General features: G+C 40.3%; 1 protein-coding gene across 22 annotated transcripts in view; it reads right to left on the bottom strand.

Annotated features, from left to right (window-relative positions):
- The window catches only part of lrrfip1a (leucine rich repeat (in FLII) interacting protein 1a), a 57,202-nt gene that overhangs the window by 22,772 nt on the left and 9,672 nt on the right, over positions 1-24,758 (bottom strand). For 13 of the 22 annotated variants that reach the window (XM_037788924.1, XM_037788922.1, XM_037788919.1 and 10 more), the window contains exons 2-10: positions 13,192-13,278; positions 5,872-5,889; positions 5,638-5,709; positions 4,066-4,107; positions 2,797-2,847; positions 2,478-2,513; positions 396-461; positions 268-309; positions 58-117 (exon numbers count right to left, since the gene is read on the bottom strand). In XM_037788924.1, the coding sequence (XP_037644852.1) occupies positions 58-117; positions 268-309; positions 396-461; positions 2,478-2,513; positions 2,797-2,847; positions 4,066-4,107; positions 5,638-5,709; positions 5,872-5,889; positions 13,192-13,278 (474 nt within the window). Of the gene's footprint in view, positions 1-57; positions 118-267; positions 310-395; positions 462-2,477; positions 2,514-2,796; positions 2,848-4,065; positions 4,108-5,637; positions 5,710-5,871; positions 5,890-9,086; positions 9,557-13,191; positions 13,279-24,758 lie in introns of those variants that run through there. The other 9 variants (XM_037788921.1, XM_037788936.1, XM_037788917.1 and 6 more) reach the window with 8 other exon arrangements.

The raw sequence follows: 24,758 nt of genomic DNA, 5'->3' as shown, positions 1-24,758 counted from the left end.
TATAGTGTCACTGTACAGCTATTCAGCAATAAGGATGAGAGGGGGGCCAACACGCACCGTTAGGTCTAGCCTGGAGGAGGAGCGAGACACTCTGCTTTCATCACTGAGTCTTGAGCTCTGACAGCATGACAAAGAGGAGGCTCATGAGTGACAGGTTGTCGAGACATTAACAAGCACTCCCTCATTCTACCGTACAACAACAGACCAAATGCAAACATATGCACATCAGTTCAACACACACACAACAACAGGGTTAACAACACTAACCCTGCTGGATAGGACACTGTAATCATCATCACAGCTGTTCCTCTGTGAATAAAGAACACGAGTGAGAAACACTGACGCCATTTCTGTGTGGACCACGTGTGCATTTTACAGGTTGAGCTTTTACATACATCTTTGTCTTTGTGCTTATGTTTCTTCTTTTTCTTTGGCTTCTTATGTGAGTGTAAGGAGGAGTCCTTGGAGTGAGAGGAAGAGAGGGAGAACAGTGAAGGGTGAAAAGCACGCTATCGGGACAATTCTTTTCTCACCTTTCTGAAAAATGGTATATACAGTAATAACATTATTATTACTGTCACTATTAATAGAAAAACCCAAGCAACACGCAACACAAACATGCACAATGGACTCTTTACACTGACCAGACAGTTAATGCATAAAAAAAAGTCCAAAAAGTATTAAAGGGATAGTTTGGATGTCAGACAGCCCTTTCCGACGGAGAACTGAAGCTGTTATCGATGCTCTCTTCAAAGCCACCAGACTCCATTGTCAAAAACAGTAGCTTTACCTCGTTTGTGTTATTGTTAGGCTTGCCGCGGTGTTACACCGTGCTCAGACATACATCGATTACATTACATGCCCACCGCCCCCACCATCGTTTTGCTTGTTTTATAGAAATAAAATCGATCTAGTTCATTTTCTCGTACCAGCGCCGTGTTAACAATACATAGTCGGACAACGGACACTACAATCTGCAAGTGAAAGTGTCTGCTCCGTACAGAGACTCAGCACAGAGTAGCAGGAGTCAGATTTCACACAGGTAAGATGATGGCGGAGGATTTGGTGTCAAAGCGAAAATTTCAGATTTACATCAAATGCTTTAAGGGAACCATAACGTTAATGAGGCCGTTGATGGCCGAGCGGAGGATGGAGCGGTCACAGCCGGTGTGCACGGCACAGCGCCGCCAGGTGGAAACCTGCAGCCCCGCAGCAAAAGCTTGACCGGAGAGGCCAGACACACAGCCACCCAACGATAAAGATCAAAGTAAGCGCGCTACATATATAGACCGCTGTCTTTTCTTGTAAAATGTCAGGTGAAATCGGTAACACCGGTGTTGTCACGAGTTTATTAACCGGTGGGAAAATTTCCTCAGCGTGACATCCCGAGTTATGTGTGACAAAGTCACAAAAAAAACACAAACAAACAAATTGATCGTGGCAGCGGTAGACCAGCAACTCCCGTATTCTGCAAGGTAAAATTACTGTTTTTGTCAATGGAGTCTGGTGGATTTGAAGATAGACAACGGGTTCAGTTACCAGTCCGAAAGGGCTGTCTGAAGGCGAGGTAAAGCCGTGAAAACTTTCAAAATATAGCGTACACTTAAACTGATATAGATTTTTTTTAGGTGAGCCTTTCTTTTAGGTGTCTAAAATACAGTTTGTTGCTACCTCTATCCACAGCAGTATACTCCCGTGCTGGTACTCCAGTCTGTTTCTCCAAACTGGAGGCGTGCCGACCGCCATCTACTGTATGTAATACACTGACTATGAATAAGTAACTCATACAACCCCACTTCAAACGATCCAAACTATCCCTTTAAAATGAAGTTAAAGTTATTTGACACAACTAACTGAATCAGCTAATAAACTCACTGAATCTAATATCCTGGATGTCGTACGTCCACGAGAATGATTAGTATGAAGAATTTTTCCACATTACATAGCGCAGAAGAAATGCTACTTAACATTTTGAGACATAACAGAGCCTAAAATAGCGTGGACTGTGTTTTGGTTGGAGCATGTTAGATCTACTGCACACAGTGTTCTTTTTATCAAAATCAAATCTGACTGACTCAAGATAGTCAATGTTCCTTCACAAAAGCAAAAACAAGTACATGACCGAACTTAACCACTTAATAGGATCACATGAATTGAAGTCAGTCCACATTCATGTATTGATTCCTACATATTGCCACACTACACAAGTTCACTAACTGTATTATAAATGTCCCTGTGCAATCACAAACTATAAAGTCATAGACCTTACACTATGACACAGTTCCATCCTGTATAAAATGGACAGAATAAAAAACTCAATTAAAATCCATTTAAGGCACACAAACATGCTTTGTATACAGACTGACTCCATGCTTTGAGGTCTTTAAACCAGCTGTTAGTCAAACAACGACTCATTCACACAACAAATCTTCAGGTAGCTCATCAGCAGTGCGTCTTTCAAGAATATCAACCCTTACCCCTACACCATAAGCCCCAACTGCATCAAGATCCGACTGTGCAAAAGACACAACATCATCATCATCATCATCATCATCATCATCATCATCATCATCATCATCATCATCAACAACAACAACAGGTGCCATCCACACAGACAGCACCTTGTTAAGTTACCGAGGACAGACACACTGCCTACACATAAGCAAAGGTTCAAGAAGACAAGGTCTTGGTTCATCAAAAAGCAAAAAGGTATTTGATAATCGTTAAAAGGAAAAGAAGAGCTTTAAAGAAAGTATTTGGGATTTTTAATGCATGTGCTGTTTGAGTGATACTGACCCTGGCGCTGCTCCGGCTTCCCACTGACATCCGCTCATCGTCGTCTGAGAGCTGTGTGAGAGAGTGACAGATTGAAATGGATGGTTAGGGTTTGGAAAATGATCGCTGTGATTTACGTCAACAATGACGGTGAACAGCGGATTATGACACATGATTCAATTAACGAGAATTCAAGAAATGTTCTTGTGGAAAACAAAAACAAAAAAACACCCAAAAAAAACACATCTCAAAATAACTAAGATTTACTTCAGCACATTCTCAAAGAAAAGCTAGTGGGAATGTTTGAGTGTGTAAGTGTAGCTAGCTAAGGCCAGTAGCTAAAGGCTCGCCCACACTGAATGATTTTTCAAATCTTAACAGATTTTGAAAAAGTGAAAGACCCCACACATAACAACGTTATGTTAAATTTAACATTTTTGTTCCTATAGTATGTGGAGAGCAACGATTTAGCCAAAACAGCACACCAAACGCTAACAGATTAATTCATGAACAACAAGAGGCCCGACTAATATATAACAGAAATCTCGCAAAATCTCTCGCGATCAAACATGACTTTAGTGTAAACAGACATGGCGGACGACGGGCAGGAAGAATTAGCGATGTTACTTTTTGCACTACTTTGTACTAAAAATTCACTAAAGATGGATGGATGAAATCATGGAGACATGTTAAATAAACACTTGCGTTGTTGCCACAATTTAACAAGTTATTCCTCCATTTCTAAGCTCCATCTTACTTCTACTTTATGCTTCGCTTTAGGCATTAGCTCATGAATTAACCGCCGCCGCAATGACAATAATGGTTGTCCTTCTTTGGAAAGATTATCTTTAGAACCATCTAAAAGGGAGTGGGGGAATCGGGCCCAAAATCGGTTTGATTCTCGTGTAGTGTGTACCCGGCATAAGTGTCCACGTAACATTTTTCTCTGGCAAAAAAGTGCTGGCAGGGCACTGGGCACACCAGCAGCTTTTCTGAAAAGTTGAGAGATTTTCAACTAAAAACGGTCAGAGTGGCTGCACAAAAAAGTCGGAGCACAAAAAAGACGCTTTCTCTAGGCGGCCGCATGCAGCTGCATACACTTCCCCCTCATTGGGATCAGAAAAAAAACACTGTATGGACACCACCTAATAAAGGTCAAATAAAAAATTACAAAAACACTTTTTCCATTCACAATGTTTCATGTATTTCTTGTAACATTTCCCAGGTGGTGGAGGACAAGATAACAGAGGAAAGGCATGAGGAGATGGAAACAGAGGGAGGGCTACAAACCGTTTGTATCCGTGAAGAACGTGAGTATCTCTCACTGTCCTCCTGGATGGGGGGAGGAGGGAGGGGGTGCAGATGGAGAAGAGAGGAGGTGATGGGTGCAAAGGAAGAGAGAGATGTCAAAGATCAACGAGACAGATGGATGAGGGAGGTCATTCTTCCCACTGATCCCAGTGGTGTCCACCCCAAGAACAAGTTGCATGTTTGCATGGAAAAACATTACTTTAAAGTCACTTTGTTTAAATTTAATTTTAGGACCATGATATTGTGATTATATTGGCTGGGATAGTCATACATTCATGATATTTGGTCAGGGTGTCACGATTTTGTTTCTAAATTGAAAATCGATTGAAATTAACTACCGATGTTGGAAATCAAAAACAGGATAAATGGGTTTTTTTCTCCGTTAGTTAGTTACTTTTCCTTACTGATCATAGCTATTCTACTCTTACTTGGTTTAACATTAAGTAACTGCATCTCCCAACTGGCTGATCTTTTTTCAGCTCAACACTGTTGAATCAGAGCAGCTGATATTGGTAGCAGCAAGCTAGTGGACTGCTCTGCTGACTGCCGTCTCTCAGCTCTGCGCACACAAGCTCCGCCACCGCCCTCGGTGACACCCATGGGTGACGCACAGCAATGAGAGGAGAGAGGGAAAAAGAGAGGAGAAAATGACAACAAAACCGTATTTTTGTAGATTACAGCACACTTGTAATGCACTGCAGAAGGATTTATGTTTTGTTTTTATAACGATTATGTACTGAGGTGGCATAAAACCGATGAAATCTAATCAAATCCTGACCTTAAAATCGAAAGTCAAATCGAATAGTGGAGACTTGGAGAATCGTGACACCCCTAATATTTGGTAGCAACGAACACATGCAATTGGACACTACATGAAGTGAATGTAAGCAAACACCGGGATACATCACCTGCTGCTTTTTTGGTTCATTTGAACTTGTACAATGCCTGCATCAAACAAACCTGGATCACTTATTACACTCTTGTTTACTGAACCAGGCATGCATGTTCTTAAAACCATCAGTCAGGCAGTAATCCAGCCAACAAACCAGACACACCCACGTTGCACAAACACTGTCACCTCAAACTGCAACATACAGTCAGTGAATTATATTACCAAACAACAACAACAACAAAACACACTGCAGTTAGTCAAATTAGTCACACACACACACTATAAGTATCCTCATTGCTGTGTTTCAAACTGTGATGGCCTGGGACAATTTAAACTAAGTGACTACATTCAACAGTAAATCCCATGCAGTCTCACACCAATGGGGCAGATGGTCCGGCTGATTCAAAGCCAAACGGGCACCCTGCTCCTTTGAATAAGTGGATTATCATTAATAGCCAAGCTTTGATTCTGTATAATCCGTTCTTTTCTAAAAAAGGCTTAACAGGAATTATCTGGAATTCGAAAGCAGACTCGGCACAGTGCAAAAGCTTCCAACAGACAGCTTCAAAATATGTGACGAGGCAAAGAAACACATGCGTTGTGTTTAGTAAATGGGAGGTGTATTTTTAGTGTTGTCATCACAAGCACAGAAACTGTACCATCCATTGTTCAATATCTCCCCATTTGCCGTCCGCTCGGTCATCTACTTTGGTGTTCAAGCCATAATATTTCTAAGGAGAGACAGGAAATGACGGCAAGGGGAAAAAAACAAACAGTTGAGACAGACAGAACGCAGGTAACAGACATCCATTATTTTCTTTGGCACAATTTGAAGCTAAGGCATGCTTAAATCAAATGATGTCAGAGGTGGGAATGAGCAAGGGGAGGCCTACCTTCTGCACCTGAAAGATCTACACACCAACACCGATGAGAAGCAGAGGAGAAAGATTGGAGGATATCAAACATGAAATCAGGGACAAAAAAAGAAAAGAAATCAGCCAAAAAATGAGATGTATAGAGACAGATATGAAATTAAAACTTCCAAGAATAGCAGCTGCAGTACGTGCGTGGCAGATGAAGACAGACAGCATGCAGAGAACACATACAGAGGCAGGTTTCTACTAATGAGAGGTGCTCAGGAACGTGAAGTACCCCGCCACACATCAGGACTAACAGTAACAGACCCGATACATAAAAGTTCATTGGAGATTTGCTGAGGACCTGAGACCGGGTTACCACGGACTTTCCCATGGTTCCTTCAGGTTAGTATCAGTGGCAGAAAGCTGTACTAGTGCCACACTATGAAGTCTATGGTCCCATGACTACAGATCGGGGTCTTGTGACAAACAACTGGCTCTCTGATACATCCTTGTGCCGAGGACTTTAACCCCGTAACACTTTGATGGCCCGCTGGTGGGCCCGGCCGCTATTCTGTCTTTCAGAGGTTTTGCGGGCTGAGTTTTCAAGCTAGTGTGAAGATGAAACTTTACAACCACAAACCAGAGACCTAGGGCATTCAGAGGATGGATGGCTTTCCTAGGTAGATTGACAATAAGGGGGTTTCTGAGCAGTTTACACAACAGAAACGCTCGCCATCCAATCACAGAAAAAATGATGACTGCTGACCAACATATTCAAATATCACACAGCATCAAGTCACCCTCCGCTCAGAATGAAACCTCCTGCATGTCCTTCTTTTGCAAAGTTTTCACAACACCGTGACTGAGACAGCTGTTAGTTTGTTAGAGTTCCATTAAAATGTTTATTGCACATAATTTGTAGGCTAATCTCAGTTTAAATAGTAAAAATTGGTATGAGGCTTAGACAGGTAGGATCAATAAATAATTATCTCTATCACTCAAGATGTGATTGGTCCTACTGATGGAACATGGTTCCTATAATATTTGAGATTATATGGTAATATTTCTGAGTGAGCAGGATGGATGAGATGCAGCTGCAGAATGGAGTTAGAAAGTGAGTTTTTTTTTTAAATATGCCGTGTATAGTCTGAACGTGTTTTAACAGTATTGCAGTGACTGTGTTTAAATTGACTACACTTGTTGAAGTAAGTGATATAAAGTCACTGAATGCTGTTGACTCTGAGTTTCCCACTGCAGGCTTAGTCAACTCAGAGTTCAGGCTGAGGCTCAGAGTTTGTTAAACCTGCTCTCTGAAACGGGGCCCAGGTCTGAACAGGGCCTCAGACTGCTGTTCACTGTGTCCTCTCATTCCTGTCAACTTCCACAAGACAGATAAGTCTGAGGATAAAAGCCAGGAAGGCAAGTTCATCACTTTGTGTCAGTAAGTCACCAAGTAGCTGCCTCATGTCGCTGGTATGCTCATACATGGCCAACCTTGAGACCTCTAAAATAGGGAGGATTTCAAAGCCAAAGTGTTATGTTGAGTTTCAGAGACTTTGTTTCCTGCATTCTAGTCACTTTTAAAGAATGAAAATAGCAAAAATAATGAGTACACTGCAACAGCATTTTTATGTTAAATAGGCCTACTTTTAATTTTACTCTTATTCTCAGGAAAGAAAACTGAATAATTCGCCCCTCTGGCATAAACTAATATTCATCAGTTTTTTATTAATTTTTTGCCCCTGCTTGAGTATTTCTCCACACTCTCCATGTCTCTCTTTGTCTCTCACTCACTCACTGAAGGTCCTTTCCGACACAACGCAACAGCAGCACCACTGCGCTCTGAAACGGCGACTTTTCACTACGTCAAGCAAAGCCCAACTTTGGGCGCTGCACACTGTAATGTGTTGCGAATAGCTCTCTTCCACCGGGAAACGACATTAGGTGTAACTGTGATGTCATCCAGATGGAAACAGTAGGGCTTATGGCTTATAGAAGCTGTACTGTGCCAGAAACAGGTTGAGATAATGAAAAGGAAAAAATAGGTGTGAAAATCGGGAGAAAAACGGGAGAATAATGACCCCGGGAGGATACCGGGAGAGGGCAATGAAAAACGGGAGTCTCCTGGGATAATTGGGAGGGTTGGCAAGTATGAGTATGCTATATTTATTTTTCTTATACGAAACGTTATTTGCCATCTTCTTCGCTAATACGCTCATTTAAATCCTAAGCAGAGATCTCTACAACCTCTGAACTCTTCATTCATGTAAATGTAAAATGACCACAATCAGTTTTCCTTACATTTCACATACAGTGAACACACCTGCCCTTCAATTGTAATGTCACAACTAGTTGGACTATGCTGCTGTCATACACACTTTTAAAATGTGCCGCATCTCCTTTCACCAATGAGACAAACACACTCTTTGAGCGTGTCTCAATACCTTTGCCAAGCAAAGCCAACACGCACTGAAAACACACCCCACCCTTACTGCTGCACTTTCCATTCCATTGGTTCAGGACTTTAATCCAGATTTACTACCACTGTCTCCCTTGTGTGCTTGCCCAATACATGGATTGACTGCTTTGTAATTCTGGCTTTCAGAAATTGACTCGAAGCTGACCTCTATGCGCACTGCATCACTTCAGCAACAACAGCACTCCTAGGTAATCAATGGGAGGACGGCCTCTTGCCCTCTTAATTTATAGGTTCAGTCGAGATGAAAGTTCACGTCCCAACACTGGCGACCTCTGCTGCACCTTGTCTAGTCATGAAAACAAAGTCATCCTCACTTACAAGCTGCTGACACTGAGTAGTAGAGGTCAGAACTATTTATAAAATGTCTCGCCATGAATGGTGGGATGATGCATTACTGTGTCACAAGTACAAGAATAATGATTTCACATTAATTCTGCATAGAACATCCCTTTCTTTGCTACAGGAGCTCTGACTTTCTAACTCTCTCCGTTTTGACCTTTGACATCTGCCCACAAAAGATGACATCAATTGAAAAACAAAATATGTTTTTCACTTTTACCGACAACTGTAAAAATGTGAGAATTGAGATCTAGAAGAGAATAATGCGACAAAAAAAGATCAATGCATAGTACAAAAACAGATCAACAACTGACTAGAGGGATCTGGTCAGCTTACTTAACTCCAATTACGAGTCTGGACAACCAATTAGCAAGTGAGCCATAACTTACACAATCAGCTGACATGTTTGCACCCTTTCTATTCAACTCACCAAGCTCCCCTTCTTGATCGGAGGGGTTCTCGGGCGCCCGGTGAGGGCAGCCCTCTGCCCCCTCCCTGCCAGCCGACGCCCGGCCGTCCTGCTGCCCTCAGCGTACCAGGAAAGTCTGCATCCTTCGGCAGTCAGTAGGTAAGACCACGGCCAGTCATGTAGGCAGGATTACAGCGAGACGGATCACTGAGATTTGAGCTCAGAACAAAAGAACAACGGAGGAAACCACACGGTTCTCGTTTGTTGCTATACAGCCAATAATCCACTTTTAAGTCCCGTCTTCAGTGTGTGAGAAAACATCCAAAAGTCACGAAGGTGGTTGTGAGTGCAGCGACCCATCGCTAATGTCAGCAACAACAACTGCTCCACTGTAGGCTGGACCGGGGAACGCAACCTGCTAAGCTACTTTAGAACTCGGCTAAAGGGTTTAAGGGACACACAAACACGCGCACACACACTCAGCTTAACAAAGACCAGTGCGTATGACTTGTGTATATGTGTATATGTATGTGTGTGTGTGTGTGTGTGTGTGTGTGTGTGTGTGTGTAAATGTAGATTGTTGTTGTTGTTGGGGCCCACCACCTGTGTTTTGATTGCTGAATAATTGAGTGCTGCTGGAATGCTGATTATCCCAGTATACCTTAATGGAAAAAGGGTTTGCTATAATGATAAGAAACAAATCTCTTTCATAAAATAGATGAGGGTGTAAAGTGGTCATTTTTTAAGATTTAAATAATAGGGTTGGTATATAGTGAGATGATAGAAATGTGTCAATTGTCTGGGATTTTGCTTTATGGTTCTTAACTGAGGTACAGAAGCAATTCCTTTCATTATTTCTGGTTATATTAGGCTATTGTGAACAATTCAGTACATCCCTGTGTAGGATTTCTTTATGTCAGTATTTGATACATTATTACAGTATTTACATTAGTTTTACAATAATACCTTGATGTTTTTCCAGGTATTTAATTCACAGCATTAGCCAAAGTCATTCCCATCTGAGTATTTTAATATATATATATATATATATGTATATATATATAAACAATTGTGCTGTAGTGTTTTAAAGCTAGAATGAAGATACTGATATCATATGAAACTACAACACTTAAGGAATCCATTGGTGCCAACCATGTCATACTAGCTTGTCGGGAAGGAGGCTAAATAACGCTCTAAACGTACGCTAAATTTTGGCGAGGAAAAACTGGCATGGCCATATTCAAAGGGGTCCCTTGACCTCTGAGCTCAAGATATGTGAAAGACAATGGGTTCTATGGGTACCCACGAGTCTCCCCTTTACAGGCATGCCCACGTTATATGATAATAAGAGTATTAAATACTTGACAAATCTCCCTTTAAGGTACATTTTGTTCAGATAAAAAATGTGCAATTTATTTGCGACTAATCGTGATTCATTTTGGACAATTGTGATTAATCACGATTTAAAAATATTTTAATCGATTGACAGCGCTAATATATATCAATATCACAACAAAACATTACATATGCTTTGATAGATAATTTTAGCCGCATTGCCAACCCCTAACAGAAGATTTATACTTTATTTTCCCCCAACCCTAACAACAAGAACAAAGAAGGGCTGACTTGAGAAAGTTCAAGGACATTAAACAACCAGGGTTACATGTAATTACAGTTTCAGGGGTCTTAACTTCCAAATCATCTTTGGACACAGTAATAATAAGCATTTAAGAGTTAAATTTGGACAGGTGAGAGGTATTTGTCTGTTTGTGTGTATAGGATTACCCCAGGCTAAGAAAAGTGAGCTAGGAAAAGCACAACTCCCCATGGTACAGATCAGAGGTGCTAAACCAGAGAAAGAGAAACTCAAGTAACACAGCACTGACCTGCAGTCCACATACACACACACTTTTCTGCTCTGCACCTGTTTCAACACAAATCAGAAAGTAGAGCTGGTGCCAACACTGGCTCTGGAAGTGCTGACCGCAGAGAGAAGAACCAGAGTTTTAGGCTCTCTTTGGCCTTTTTTATTCATCTAGGATGTATCTGCTTGTGACATGCACCTGTTGGGGTGCATTTTGGTTACCTCATGAGGTCATCATTTGGGTACCATATGATAACATCTGCTCCTGGCCAACAGCTACAGTTACCTCACATAAACTATAACTTTTGCACTAAATATTGGTAAAGGAGGCCTCAATCTTTTATTTATGTTTTTTATCAAAAAATACCACCCATTTAATACCTCTTGGTAGGGCTGCACGATTATTGCCAAAATGATAATCATGATTTTGATTAATACTGAGATAGAGATTGAGACAATTTTTCATAGATTTTATGTATTTTTACTGCTATTTTCAGTGTTGCTTTCACTTCCATGTTGTGCTACATTCCAACAGTCAAAAATTCTATATGTTATCTTTTACTTTTTTTATTGTTATCTATAGTTGTTATTTGCATAAAAAAAAACACAATTCAAATGAATAGGAAATAGATGATTGTATTTTTATTTCAATATTTGCTTTGATTAAAAAAAAAAATCTTGGCATCAGTACTTTTAATTATATATTATAAGCTGCTTAGAGCTAACGTTAGGAAGTTAAACAGGTCATAATTTCCTCTCTATTACCTATTTTATATTGCTGTGAAAACGTCTCCTTCAAACAACTGAATTTATTCAAGTTTCTCGCCAAAAGCTACATTTTACAGGATTACATTTGAACGCATCACGATAGCGTTATAATTTACCATCGCCCAATATGAATTTTTACTGAGTAGAGCCTGAATGCACCATAATGAAATGGAACCTCTGTTAACGGAACTCTCCAGCTACGTGCTGTCGGCAGACGAGCCGGTCACTGTGATCACTTTGAGCAGCATCATGGGAAGGAATTACAACATAATAGGTGTCTGATTAAATAAGTTGTTCCAAATGTTTTTAAGGTTGTTCCTCCACGGCTTATTTTGGACTTGCAGTTGTGACAAATTACAGCTTTATGTCTTCTTCACTCACGCTGAAGAACTTCCACAGCGACGACAGGTATGACATGAAAGGCTTCCCTGTCTTTTAAGTGTTTATTGTTAAGATAGAATAGATTCAGAAAATGACAGCATGTTTACTTACATTGTAAATGTTGGAATTCTATACTCCATTCGTATCGCCAATGACAGGCAGTTGTTGTTTACTGTGATGACGCTGCCACCTTGTGTTTTCCCGGCGTGTCCTCGCAATATGTTTGTACAAGTTGCAGTATTTTTTCCATCAGTTCATATAGCCTCCAGAATAATATCAAAGTTTTGAAAATCGTTGTTGATCCCCTTTAATAGTCTTGGAAGGTTTGATCAATTTGGCCTGAGATAAACTGGAAAAGGTTCAAACCCTTCTTGAAGGAGGAATTAGTGAGCCTCTTAAAGGACTTTCATCTCATTGCTTTGGCTGACTGCTAAACCTCACAGTAGGAAGCTACACTGTAAAGAAAATATCCACATTTACTGGTCACTTAAAGGGACAGTTCACCCCAAAATCATGGGTGGTGGTAATGGGATGGGATTGATAAGGAGGTGGGTGGTTAATTAGTGCATCCTGGATCAATATAATGTGTTTTATTTCAATTTATTTAGCTTATTTTCTCCCCTTTTATGAACAACAATTATCCCCAGCCATTCTCCTCAGTGCTGTATTTACAGCAGCCTGTTTTCACCTCTAACCCATGACCCCCGGGATTTAAGAGTCCCAGCTTAAGAGCGTAAAGCACTGTTGACAAGAAAGGTCTGAACGGCCAACAACAATGTACAGTATCAACAAGACTGCTGAAATCCTTTTGTTATTTAGGGTAGTGGGTTATCGAGTTATGTGGCATACAACAGCACCTAGTGTGACAAACTTGAATAAAACTGCATAAATATGCTGACCTACTGTTTGGGTTTAGGCGTAATATAAGTATACCAACAAATAGGAAACTCTTCCAGACATGATACATTGATAAAACTCTCCTAAGAAAGTTTCCGTTTTGATCAAACCAACATACTGGGCCATACGATGTGCACTGATGCCCTTTGCAGTAGTTAGCTATAGGGTGTCTCTTGTATGACAGTTTTAAATGTGAGAGTGGATCTGGACTTATACCTCTTTCTGCTGTCTCTCCAGCTCCTTCATGCGGATCTCTCTGGCCTCTGCCCTGGCTGCCCTCTTCGCTGCCAGCCTGGACTCGGCCTGAGGGTCAGATAGAGAAAGAAATAGAAACAGAGGGAGAAAATAGAAAAAAAAGAGAAGTGAGACAATTGGCAATTTAGCTGGGCTAAAATGGCACACATCTACACATCTATAAATGCGGAACACACGTGTGACCAGAGGTCCAGTTCCTCGACAGAGTTCATAATAGACATGTCATTTGTGGTTAATGGTTGGGAAGTAAATGCACCATACATTTCAGCAACTGTCACCTGAACCCTTACAGCAGCAGTGGGTATAAATGGAGCAAATATGATTAAAAACAAGTTATTTTAATAAAATGGTCACTATATCCTGACAGTAGTGCATGAGACAGGTAATCTGAAAAAAAACATGTGTGTCTGTGTCCTCCGGTGCTCCTAATGGCATCTTCAGGATTTCACATTCCGGAGGAAAACAATCAATCAGAGCTGATCTGGAGTCTGCCGTCTAGCTGCCGGCTGTCAATCACTTGCGAACTCCCACTAAATGGTCAAACTAGGCACCGCTGATGAAATATGAATTCATATTCTGTTACTGTAATGCCTATTTCTCGCCTCAAATGTTTTCAGAAACATCTTGTAGTGTACTGTTTAGCTGTAAAATGAAAAAGTTTGTGACCCGGCAGCCATGTTGAGATCTCTTGAGGAAATACCAAGCACCGCCTACCAGCCGGAGCACAGCCAATAGGAACGCTCTCTCTCTGAAATGACCTGTGATTGGTCGAAGTCTTTCGTCATGAGCTAGATTTTTTAAAGCCTGAAAACAGAGCCATGAGGAGGTGCAGAAGTCTAGTTTTCTCTCACTTGAATTACAATATGCTGAAAGGTTATTATGGATTTTTTGCCCAATGATGCCAAAAAAATGTTGCCTACTGAAGCTTTAAACCAAAGGGTGCATGGTTTTATTTCAGCATGTTCAATCAGTAACGCTGTACACTGCAGCGTGTCGCAATAGACTGGAATACCAGTGTCTATTAACACAATATCAAGTGTCCTTCTCTGAACAGATGTAGTGGAGTGTATTTACAAGTACACTCTTGTGAGAATCTTAAGCAGACATGCAGTTACAACAACGTGTAAATGTGTGTATGCATTTAGATTTCTGTATTTGAAGGCATTCCCTCTGCTCTACTCAGCACTCGGGCCGGAGCAGGGCCTTTTCCTTAAAAGGAGTTCTCTCAAGAGCGTGTACTGTGTGAGTGTGCGCTACAGACTGTGTGTAAGCATTTCCTTCCTCTAGCTTTGTGGTCGACACTATGTGGTTGCAGTCTGTTTGCCTCTAGGCGGGGTCACTGTAAGCCCTCCTACCACCACAGTAATGCATTTCCCCAATGTCAGTCACCATGACTGAGTAACAGGAAAACACAGACAAAGAAAAGAGTCGGTTTCAAAGGCAAGCATGATCACACACACTAACCCTGTTCACAGACATCTAAAATATTTCTCAGTGAACACACTTGACAGAAAAGCCAAAAAAAAAACATTTCCTGTTCCATTAACTAAAGGAATCTTCTCTATCTTCTCTATCTCCAGGACACAAACCAGATGAATAAATATTCAACTCTCTTTCTGCCATTTTTACTTCTTCAAACTTAAAATGTGTACTGTTTGTAGTAGTAATTTGGTTGTTTATCCTCTACTAGAGTTCACTCGAAATCTGTCTTAAAGGAATACTTCACCCTCAAAATGATTATTTGCCTCTGTGGTGAATAAAGAATCAAAAAACAGAGAAAAGTCGTGGAGGCATGCAAGAAATTCAACAATTCAAGGTAACCCAGGGTGAGTATTTAATATAAAAATGGTTATTTTGTGGGTGAAGTATTAATTTAACCCTCATTCACTTTATCCCAAAAGAATGTAATCACCTTTAACACTTTACTGGCTGGGAGACTGATCTTGATGAAGTGGAAATCTTCTGCACACTGTCTCACACACATTGGATTCGGGAATTGCTTTGAAGAAACTGTCTCTCCAAGGAAGGTCCAATGCATTTGTAGAGGTTTTATTTTTTCCTTTGTTTTATTTTGTTTTACAGAGTAGTTATACAGCAATATGGAATATAGCAAAAATGATATTAAAAATAAATGTAGTCAATAATTCATTGATAAAATGTGACATAAACTGATATTTCTGTTTTAATTTGTGTCTTTATTTATTTATCGTTGTATTAATTGTCTTATTTATTTACTCTACTGTTTAATTTTCCCTTTTATTTATTTTATGTATTTATTTTATTTACATTTTAATTTATTTATTTTTGCATTTATTTTTTTAATTATTATCTATGTGTACATTTATTTTATATTTATTTTTAAATGTATACATTTAAGTATTTATTTATTTCCGCATCCTTTTCCCTTTGGATTTCCCCCCCTAATTTATTTCCCCATAATTATTTATTTATGTATTCTTTTCTTTATACATTTCTTTAAGCATTTCTGCCTCATTATGCAAATGAGGGGGGTGTCCCTCAATGTGTATCATGGGGTTATATTTGATGACTGTGTATGTGGCCTTTGCTGCATAATGTAGGGCATCTGCTACTGTACATGCTCATTGGTGCTGCTGTATGTAATCATCACACAAAAACACCAACAAGTTGCAATATTGTCAATATCATAGGACTTCTCATAGCGGCTGCACTGCCATGGTTGCTGCTTTGCCCTATCCACATCATGTATCACTTCACATTGCAATATTGTGCTAAGCTGCATCACAGTGGGGGTGTCATCACAAGCACACCACACCCAATTATGATGATGCTTGTGGTCAACAACGGACATGAACCTTTCAACCTGTAGAGGTCAGTGCAGCAATGCTTTGTCTCCATAACAGTGTAGATGCTTTTTATGTGCTAGATGCAGGAATAAAGTTTCGAGCTCTGAAGTCTGCAGAAGGATTTATGCAATGTCCATCTGTCTGAATCTGCTCTTGAAGTGTTAGTGGTGGAGAAATGGGCGACAGAGGCCTGAAATATTAGAACAGCAGGCGTATTGCTGCATCAGTAAAGATGCTTTTCACCCTGCAGCAAGCTGTGTACCTCCTGCTTGTGAATGTGTGTGAATGGGTACCAGAACATTCCTGAAAAAAGAGAGAATGTTGTCCTCAGTAAACACTGAAATAATAACTAATCTAAACATAATATATAAATAAATTAAAAATAAAATAATGAAATAAATATTTCAACTAAAAACCTCTTCCAAACAGTCATCGGAGTGATCTGGGAGATATTCTAGAAATAGCCCGTACTGATTGCTGTTCTCCCCGTGGCTAACTCACTGAGTCCTTAAATGACATTTCCTCTGAGTCAATGATTACCTATTGTCCTTGGGATTCTTAACATTTGTGCCTGGGGCTTTCACACACATAAAAAACCTGTACCTACACTGCATCTAGTCTCTCAAGACTCTCTCTTAAAACACCTTTTATCTTTCATGACCCTTGGGGTGACAAAGTTGCAGTGTCAGAGGAATAACATGACATAAGTCTTTTGGCCTCCAGCAGCATAAATACAGCTCTTTAAAACCTCCACTAACAAGGCCACTTTGCTCTGAGGACAATGAAGCACTGATTCTCACTCCACCGAACACGCTCAGGGGGTTAAGAGCTTTTACTCTTTTTTCATTTGTCACCAACATTAACTTATACAAGACCTTCTATTGACTTCATTCTAGGGCTGTCAAAGTTAATGTGATGATAACATGTTAACATAATGACTAATTTCTTCAACGCATTGACGCAACTTGCGATTTTTAGGTTGTAGCGGGCTCAGTTTTAAAGCTACATTGAAGATACTGGAATCATATGAAACTAGAAAACCTAAGGAATTCATTGGCCAGTTTTGATACTAGCTTGTCGTGAAGGAGGCTACAAACTTGCGCTACATTTTGGTGAAGAAAAACTGTCATGGCCATTTTCAAAGGGGCCCCTTGACCTCTGACCTCAAGATATGTGAATGAAAATGGGTTCTATGGGTACCCACGAGTCTCCCCTTTACAGACACGCCCACTTTATGATCATCACATGCAGTTTGGGGCAAGTTATAGTCAAGTCAGCACACTGACAGCTGTTGTTGCCTGTTTGGCTTGAGTTTGCCATGTTATGATTTGAGCATATTTTTTGATGCTAAATGCAGTACCTGTGAGGGTTTCTGGACAATATTTGTCATTGTTGAGTGTTATTAATTGATAATAAATATATACATGCATTTGCATAAAGCAGCATATTTGCCCACTCTCCTGTTTATATGAGTATTAAATACTTGACAAATCTCCCTTCAATATACATTTTCAACAGATATAAAATGTGTGATTAACTATGGACAATCATGCGATTAATCGTGATTAAATATTTTAATCGATTGACAGCCCTACTTTATTCAAATGAAAGGCAAGAGATTAGGATGGAAATGATTGGCAAATATTTTTACAGCTGTTTGTAATTTAGGTGTCAGGTGGGTGGGTACCACAGTACAACATACAATACAACACAACACAATACAACACAACACAATACGACACAACACAATAAGTGCCAGGACACGCAGACAATCATATCATATTGAATTCGACTTTCCTGTCAACGACAACTTACTTGACACTCTCTGAATTGTCCGGATGCAATAAACCCCACCCAACAACAGCAATCAGATTGAAACAAACCTAAGAGTTCTTTCCAAGTCTATTGCTATTCTAGCACACTTGATGTCACACTATGCCATCATCTATTCTGTAATCCTCTTTTAAAACTATGACATGGCTTACTATAAGAAATGTAGGCCGGAGGACACCGGAGGACACAGACGCACATTATTTTTTTTTAGATTACCCGTCTCATGCAACACTGTCAGGATATCGTGACCGTTTTATAAAAATAACCTTTTTTAATCATATTTGCTCCAATTCTACCTACTGCTGTTTTAACTGGCACAGGCACTGTTACAGACTACACAACAGACGCCATGTTATGTTGTATTGTCGAATAGAGAGCAAGTAAAGTAATGCGGCTGAGTTATCAATCTTACATACCTCTAAACAACACATTATATAGTATATTATACTTGAACTGGTTTGTCAAGCACATAACAGGAATCAGTCATGGTCACTGGTGCATAACTGCATGTCCAGAAACAGAAATGATAGACGTCCAGCATGACTGGTGCAAAATAAAATGCAAAGCCAGTGAAGTCTGAAAAGTGAGCATTTACTGTAACTTGAAAATACTTTCCTGCCTCTTATAGATCATGTACAAGGTTATATTCTTGCCATTTTGTAAACTGTCAGCCTCCGTACTGGTAATTTCAGTATAAATGTGTGAGAGCAGCAGCCCCATAAAACCTTCTTGAAACTGAGAGGTGTGAGTGATTTCATCATTTACGCATTACTGCGTTTCTTTTTACTGGGTGGGAGTGCTGTGTATGCTTAAAAACACACTCACTTGGGGTAATTTTTGACAACAGGCTTACTTGAAATCGACTGGTTTCTCTGAAAACAACTTCTCTTTCAAGGAAATTGTATAGTCAGAGTAGACAATGGTAATCTGCACGCTATGTTATTATGCAATCATGTACAAGATTATCTTTAACAGTAATTTTAAGCAGTATATGTAGTATATTATTTGAGAAGCCAAAAATGTGTCAACGACAAAGAAAAGTGTCGAGTCAGCATTCTTTTCCGAGGTTGATCACTTACCAGTCACCACCTGAGTTGCCTTGAATGTGTCAAATTCCACCCACCTGGTTTACTAAACAGCTTAAAACAAACGCCAAGACAAATACTGACCAAACATTACGTAACTTCAAAATCTATTAGTTTGACATTTATAATACATTAACTCTTTCATAAAAGTACCTTCTTGCAGCTATCAAAATGCACCATTATGTCAGTCGCTGTAAGTGAGTGGAATCCTGGATCATCGGAGTGTCCACACATGTTGTACTTATGAGTGTGTATTGGAGCTTCCTCTAGTCAGAAAGATGCATCTAAATAGGCCAAAAGACAGAATCCTCCTCCTTTACAGCTATTTATAATGACCTACATGGTCTCTGGTTTTATCAGAACTGCTCTAATTCAGCACAGTTTCAATAAGGTGACTGTCCTCCTGAGAGCAAATGAGCTAGTTCATTACAAAAATGGATGCTCTGACAAGATTGGACATAACATTTGAAATGGTATTAAATGCTGACAAAGAAGAAAAACAGATTAAGGCAGTGGTTCTCAAACTTTTTCCGTCATTCCCCCCTTTGGAGAAAGAAAGATTTTGTTTTCCTTCAAGATGGTCAGTTAAAATATGAACCAAAAATGAATGCTGCTACAATTCATTTGTTATGATTTCAAAACATATAATATAGTGTCATTCTTCCTTAAAGGGTAACTTTGGCATTTTATTTTTCAACCTGGACTTTATTTGACCATGTTTTTGTGTCTAACTGACCAATAGCGACAACAATTTCTGAAATTGGTCAAGTATTGAGGGAGAGCACTGTAGACGGCAGCTGCTCACAGGCTGCAATATGTTGCTATTGGGGCAAGCTAGCACCGTCATTTATGTCAACTAAAAGTGCTTGTTTTTGCCATGACAGGCTCTGATTGATATTATTATATTAGTGTCTGACATTATGGAAAGAGCCTCGCTCGAGGAGAAGTCTCTTTCTGAAATCTAGCGGGTGACGCGTTGCTGGAAGACAACAGTGGAATAGTGGAATACATCCATGGTGGAAACGCGAGTGGCAGCCGGGCAGAGTTTGTTGTGTTGGAGTCCAGAAAGCGTAGCTTAGTGTCAATTTTCAATGTCATGGCTAAATATGTAGATGATTTCTACAATGTGGATGAGCTCTTTGAATATTTATTTGAGCCAGAGTATACTGATATTCAGATTTCAATGCAAGACTTCTCCTTGAGCGGGACTTGGACACAGTAACAAACAGACTGGATCAAGAGAAAGGTAAGAATTTGTCTTTAGGGTCCTTTCCATAATGTTGTCAGACACTTATAATAACAATCCGAGCCTGTCATTGGCAAAAAAAAGCACTTTTAGTGAGAGTAACATTACACCGACGTTGCTAACTTGCCCTCAAAACTGGACCAATTTCAGAAATTGTCGTCCCTATTGATCAGAAAACATTAGACACAAAAACAATTTTCTTCAACCAAAACAATGTCATCAGAATTATTATTAGACAGGTGCTTTAATCATCTAAAAATTCTAAATGGAGTGGTTTTAAATTGCACTTTTCAGCCCTACATAGTGTGTGTGTGACGACCGCAAAGGACAGACCTATTGGCCTGGTTTCTGTCAAACTTGTGTTCTGACAATCTTTAAGGGCATCCTGTCCTCAAGTGCCACCAGAACTAAATGCCAGCCTGGTGAGAGTCTGTCTCTAGCGAGCCGAATTCCCACGCCCTGACCGCCAGCCGTCAGCCACCAAAATGGACGGGTATTTTAATGACTATGAGCGCTGACAGGCTGGACAAAGACAGCACACAGAAATAACTCTGATTTCTGACCAGCTAGAAGTTTGACTGTGTTTAAAATGAGGTGGAACCATTAAGTGGATTCACACAGTTCACACTGTTATCCAGTTGAAGGTTATGATGACTAACTGGAAACAACGCCTAGTTTCCACTTTGCAGAACCTTATAAACCTCCCAGATGCTGCCTAAAAGGGAGTGGCTGCTACACTTTTAGCCACAGACATGAGTCAACTGAGCAGACGTCTTTTTCTCACAAGGAGCAGAAATAGATAAATTAAGCCTTTGTTTTCAAACTCTTACAAACTCTTGCAATAAATGATTTGACGTATGCTCACAGGGAAAAGTACACCAACACCAGCCATGAAAAACTACTGTACAAAAATGTTTTATTATAATAAATGATACTAAATAACTTAACTACTAAACTATTACTACTAAACTACAACTAAATAAAATCAATGTCCTTTGGGAAGTGATTAAACGTACAACTTATTTAAACTGGATTTTTTGAGGCTGATACCATTGTTGATATTTCATGATAACTAAAATCTAATATACATGTTTCAGGATTTTATTCTTTATCCAAATTTGTTTTAATGCCACTAATTTCTTTAACCAGTAATGCAACTTGCACTTTAGCGGGCTCAGTTTTAAAGCTAGAGTGAATATACTGCCATCATATGAAACTAGAAAACCTAAGGAATCCATTGGTAACCATGTCCAACCATGTCATACTAGCTTGCCGTGAAGACGGTTAAATAATGCTCCAAACTTGCACTAAATTTTGGAGAGAAAAAACTGGCATGACCATTTTCCCTTGACCTGAAAATGGGTTCTATGCAGCATCATGGAAATGAATTACAATATAATAAGTGCCTGATTAAGTTAGTTGTTCCAAATGGTTTTAAGGTTGTTCCTCCACAGCTTATTTTGGACTTGCAGTTGTGACAAATTACAGCTTTATGTCTTCTTCACTCACACTGAAGAACTTCCACACCGATGACATGGGTGTGTGTGACGTTACTCCTCCTTCACACAGCCATGCAACTAAACCTCAGGCTGCACCACAAACACATGGAACAGCTGTAGAGCTCTGAGCACTGCAAACAAACTGGTTAGCTACTGTGAGGGCTATGTCATGTCAGGAATAAAACAAATAGCATGCTTCAAGAATTTCTAAAAATAGAAATCAAGGGAGGCAGCTGGGTTTGAACAGTGAAGAAATGCCATGAAACCATCAAAACTAAATTAGAGCGTCAGGGAAACCATTCCTCTCAAGAAGCTGTGGGTCTTACGGCAACAAGACTGACGTACTATATACTGTCTGACGATCATTTGAGATATTTTGGTTGATGTTACCCACATGTTTCCAATTGGTTACACACTGTGGGGCCCTCCTTGTTTTTCCTTGTGGGAGTAATGGGAAGCTTCTTGTAGTCTGAAAAGGGTGCTTCAGGCAGCAACAGTTTATGTTGCAACTCTCACTGCTACAGAAGCACGATGGGAGTAAGCAATACCTCACAGGAAGTTACACAATGCAGCTCTGTGAGCGCAGTGAATAACAGGAGATCGGTTGCAGAACGGAATTTCTGTGACATGTTTATTTCCAAAAGATTATTTATTTCTCCACGCTACATTCATGGGGTCACACACTTTCAAAGAAATACTGTTTACTCCCTTGCCTCTGGGCAGTGACATCCAAGTAGGAGAGGTGCCTTGCTCACGGGCAAACCGACGAGGTAAAGGGAGACTATGACAGGCTGTGGCTTCAGGGATCCACTGATTTTACACATTAAGTTTATTTTACTTGTCACAGGGATTACTCCAGCGGTTACTAAATCTTTATAGAGAAGGATCTTTGCCCACACTCTAACTCCTCTTCTCTGTTCCCTACACCGGCACCGTGTGGCAGCTTGCATCCAGTTCAGGACTCTGGTGTTGGCCTACAAGGCAACGAAAGGAAAGGAAACAACTCCTCGCTCACTCCCGAGGACTTTGTGGGCGCTCGCCATTAGGGATGTCACGAACCGCTACTTCGGTACCAAGTTGATGCCAAAATCTAGTGAATGCACAATCCTACAGAATAGAGGACTCTAAGAAAAAAGTAGGAGGTGAGCGCTTTATGGTGAATAACATTAGCGTTAATGCACAAATACATTTTGTGCATTCAATTTTATTTATATGTTATCACCGGTACCAATCCGCAACCAGGGCCAACAAGACCACAGGGTTAACGTTATCCGGCTACACAGAGAACATATAGCCCGTGCTCTTCCATGATATAGTCAAGCTTCTTACCCTAGCTTGTTAGTTTTAGCTAGCTAGCTTGGTAGCTTCGAGCTAGGTGGGCATGTTTCAGCAACCACGCTTCAGGCCGCCTCAGCTCCATCCACCTCTTTGCCCATTTTTGGATTAGCCGGAGTCGTCACTGCCAAGATGGCGATGGCCGGAGCCGCCCACTTTGAGCTTAATTTTTGCTCTTCAGAAACCAATGGGTGACGTCACAGAGACTACGTCCATATTTAATACATATTTATATATGGTTTACACCAGCATGAATAAATTCATCATTTGAGGGTGTCCAATCCTCAAAATATTGTTGCTGATCCAAAAGCCTGATAAGTTATTAACTTGCGAATTACGACTGTATGCCTGGCAGTAGTGTTCCACTGCTGCTTTGGAACATATTTGTGTCAGAAATGTTTCAAGTGTTTGAGAATTTGCCTTACTTTGGTCTTACTTGCTGGTAGCATCATCACTGCTTGGTGAATCTGCTTTACATCCCCCCCACTCTCAGAGTACCTGATGTGGTGAATTGTAATACTTGCACTCAATCCCTGCCGAGCCCCACCCCCCACTGTTCCCTAAGCTTTGGAAGAAACTCAGCCGTGGTGAATAAACAGGAAGGAGTTTGTGATAACAATCTGCAACGGGCTGTGCATGCGATGATGTCATTAAGAGGAAGCCAACACACGCAGAGCCTCCACTTCCTTTAAAGGAGACATGAGTTAGAGTAGCTAAGCTGAACTGAAGCCAGTGCTTTGTGTATATACACCTATCGGGAAATACACAAGTAATTGTTTGGCCCATTAATGTTTGTTTAAGTACTTCATGGCATAATGGGTGTTCACTGGAAAATGTCAATCTGCTCCAGACGTATTCAGGGTGGCACAGCGGTTTGATTCAGAGCAGGAAACTGCCTTGTTTAGAAGTGAAGCACATTTAAACATCTTAATGACACTGAGTGCTTAGATTGGACAGGGATACGGTTACAAAACTTCACTGTGGATTTTTACTGTTGGCTGTCATTGTGTAAATATATGTTGTCTCTAGCACTGAAGATGGCTGTGGCTGCATGATGGACTGGTGCTTCCTGGCTTGTTCTCTAGATGACTGTAAGTATAAAAAGGGGATTGTGTGGTGGGCTTCCCCTTCCTCGCCCTCAAGCCCCAGACTAATCCACTCTAAATACTCAATTCTCTTTAACGCTTCACTGAGCTTCTGACAACCACTCAGCACCAACCTGGTGACTTAATCCCCAGTTTAGACTGACTCCTCAATCTCACGCAGACAAAACAGACTATCAACAGACTATCAACAGACACCTGAAGAGTTTGTTACGAATGACTGCGGCTAAACACATCAGTAATCCTGTAGTTCAGCTGATTTTGTGGGAGTGACATTCAAACAGACCAGTATTTAAGTACACCAAATTCTAGAGAGTGGAGAGTGACTTCATTCTCTGCTCAGGTAGACATTACTCCTCTATATCTTTACATAGACAATAATAGTCTGCTGCTATATTAATGCTCTTAATATCATACATGGTACCAACTATGTCATACAAGCTTGTCGCGAAGGAGGCTAAATAACGCTCCAAACTTACGCTAAATTTTGGTGAGGATAAACTGACATGGCCATTTTCAAAGGGGTCCCTTGACTTCTGACCTCAATATATGTGAATGAAAATGGGTTCTATGGGTACCCACAAGTCTCCCCTTTACAGACA

This window comes from Sebastes umbrosus, chromosome 13 (assembly GCF_015220745.1).
Source record: "Sebastes umbrosus isolate fSebUmb1 chromosome 13, fSebUmb1.pri, whole genome shotgun sequence".
NCBI lineage: Eukaryota > Metazoa > Chordata > Actinopteri > Perciformes > Sebastidae > Sebastes > Sebastes umbrosus.
The sequence above is the reverse complement of the archived record's forward strand: the minus strand, read 5'-3'. Positions and strand labels throughout refer to the sequence as shown.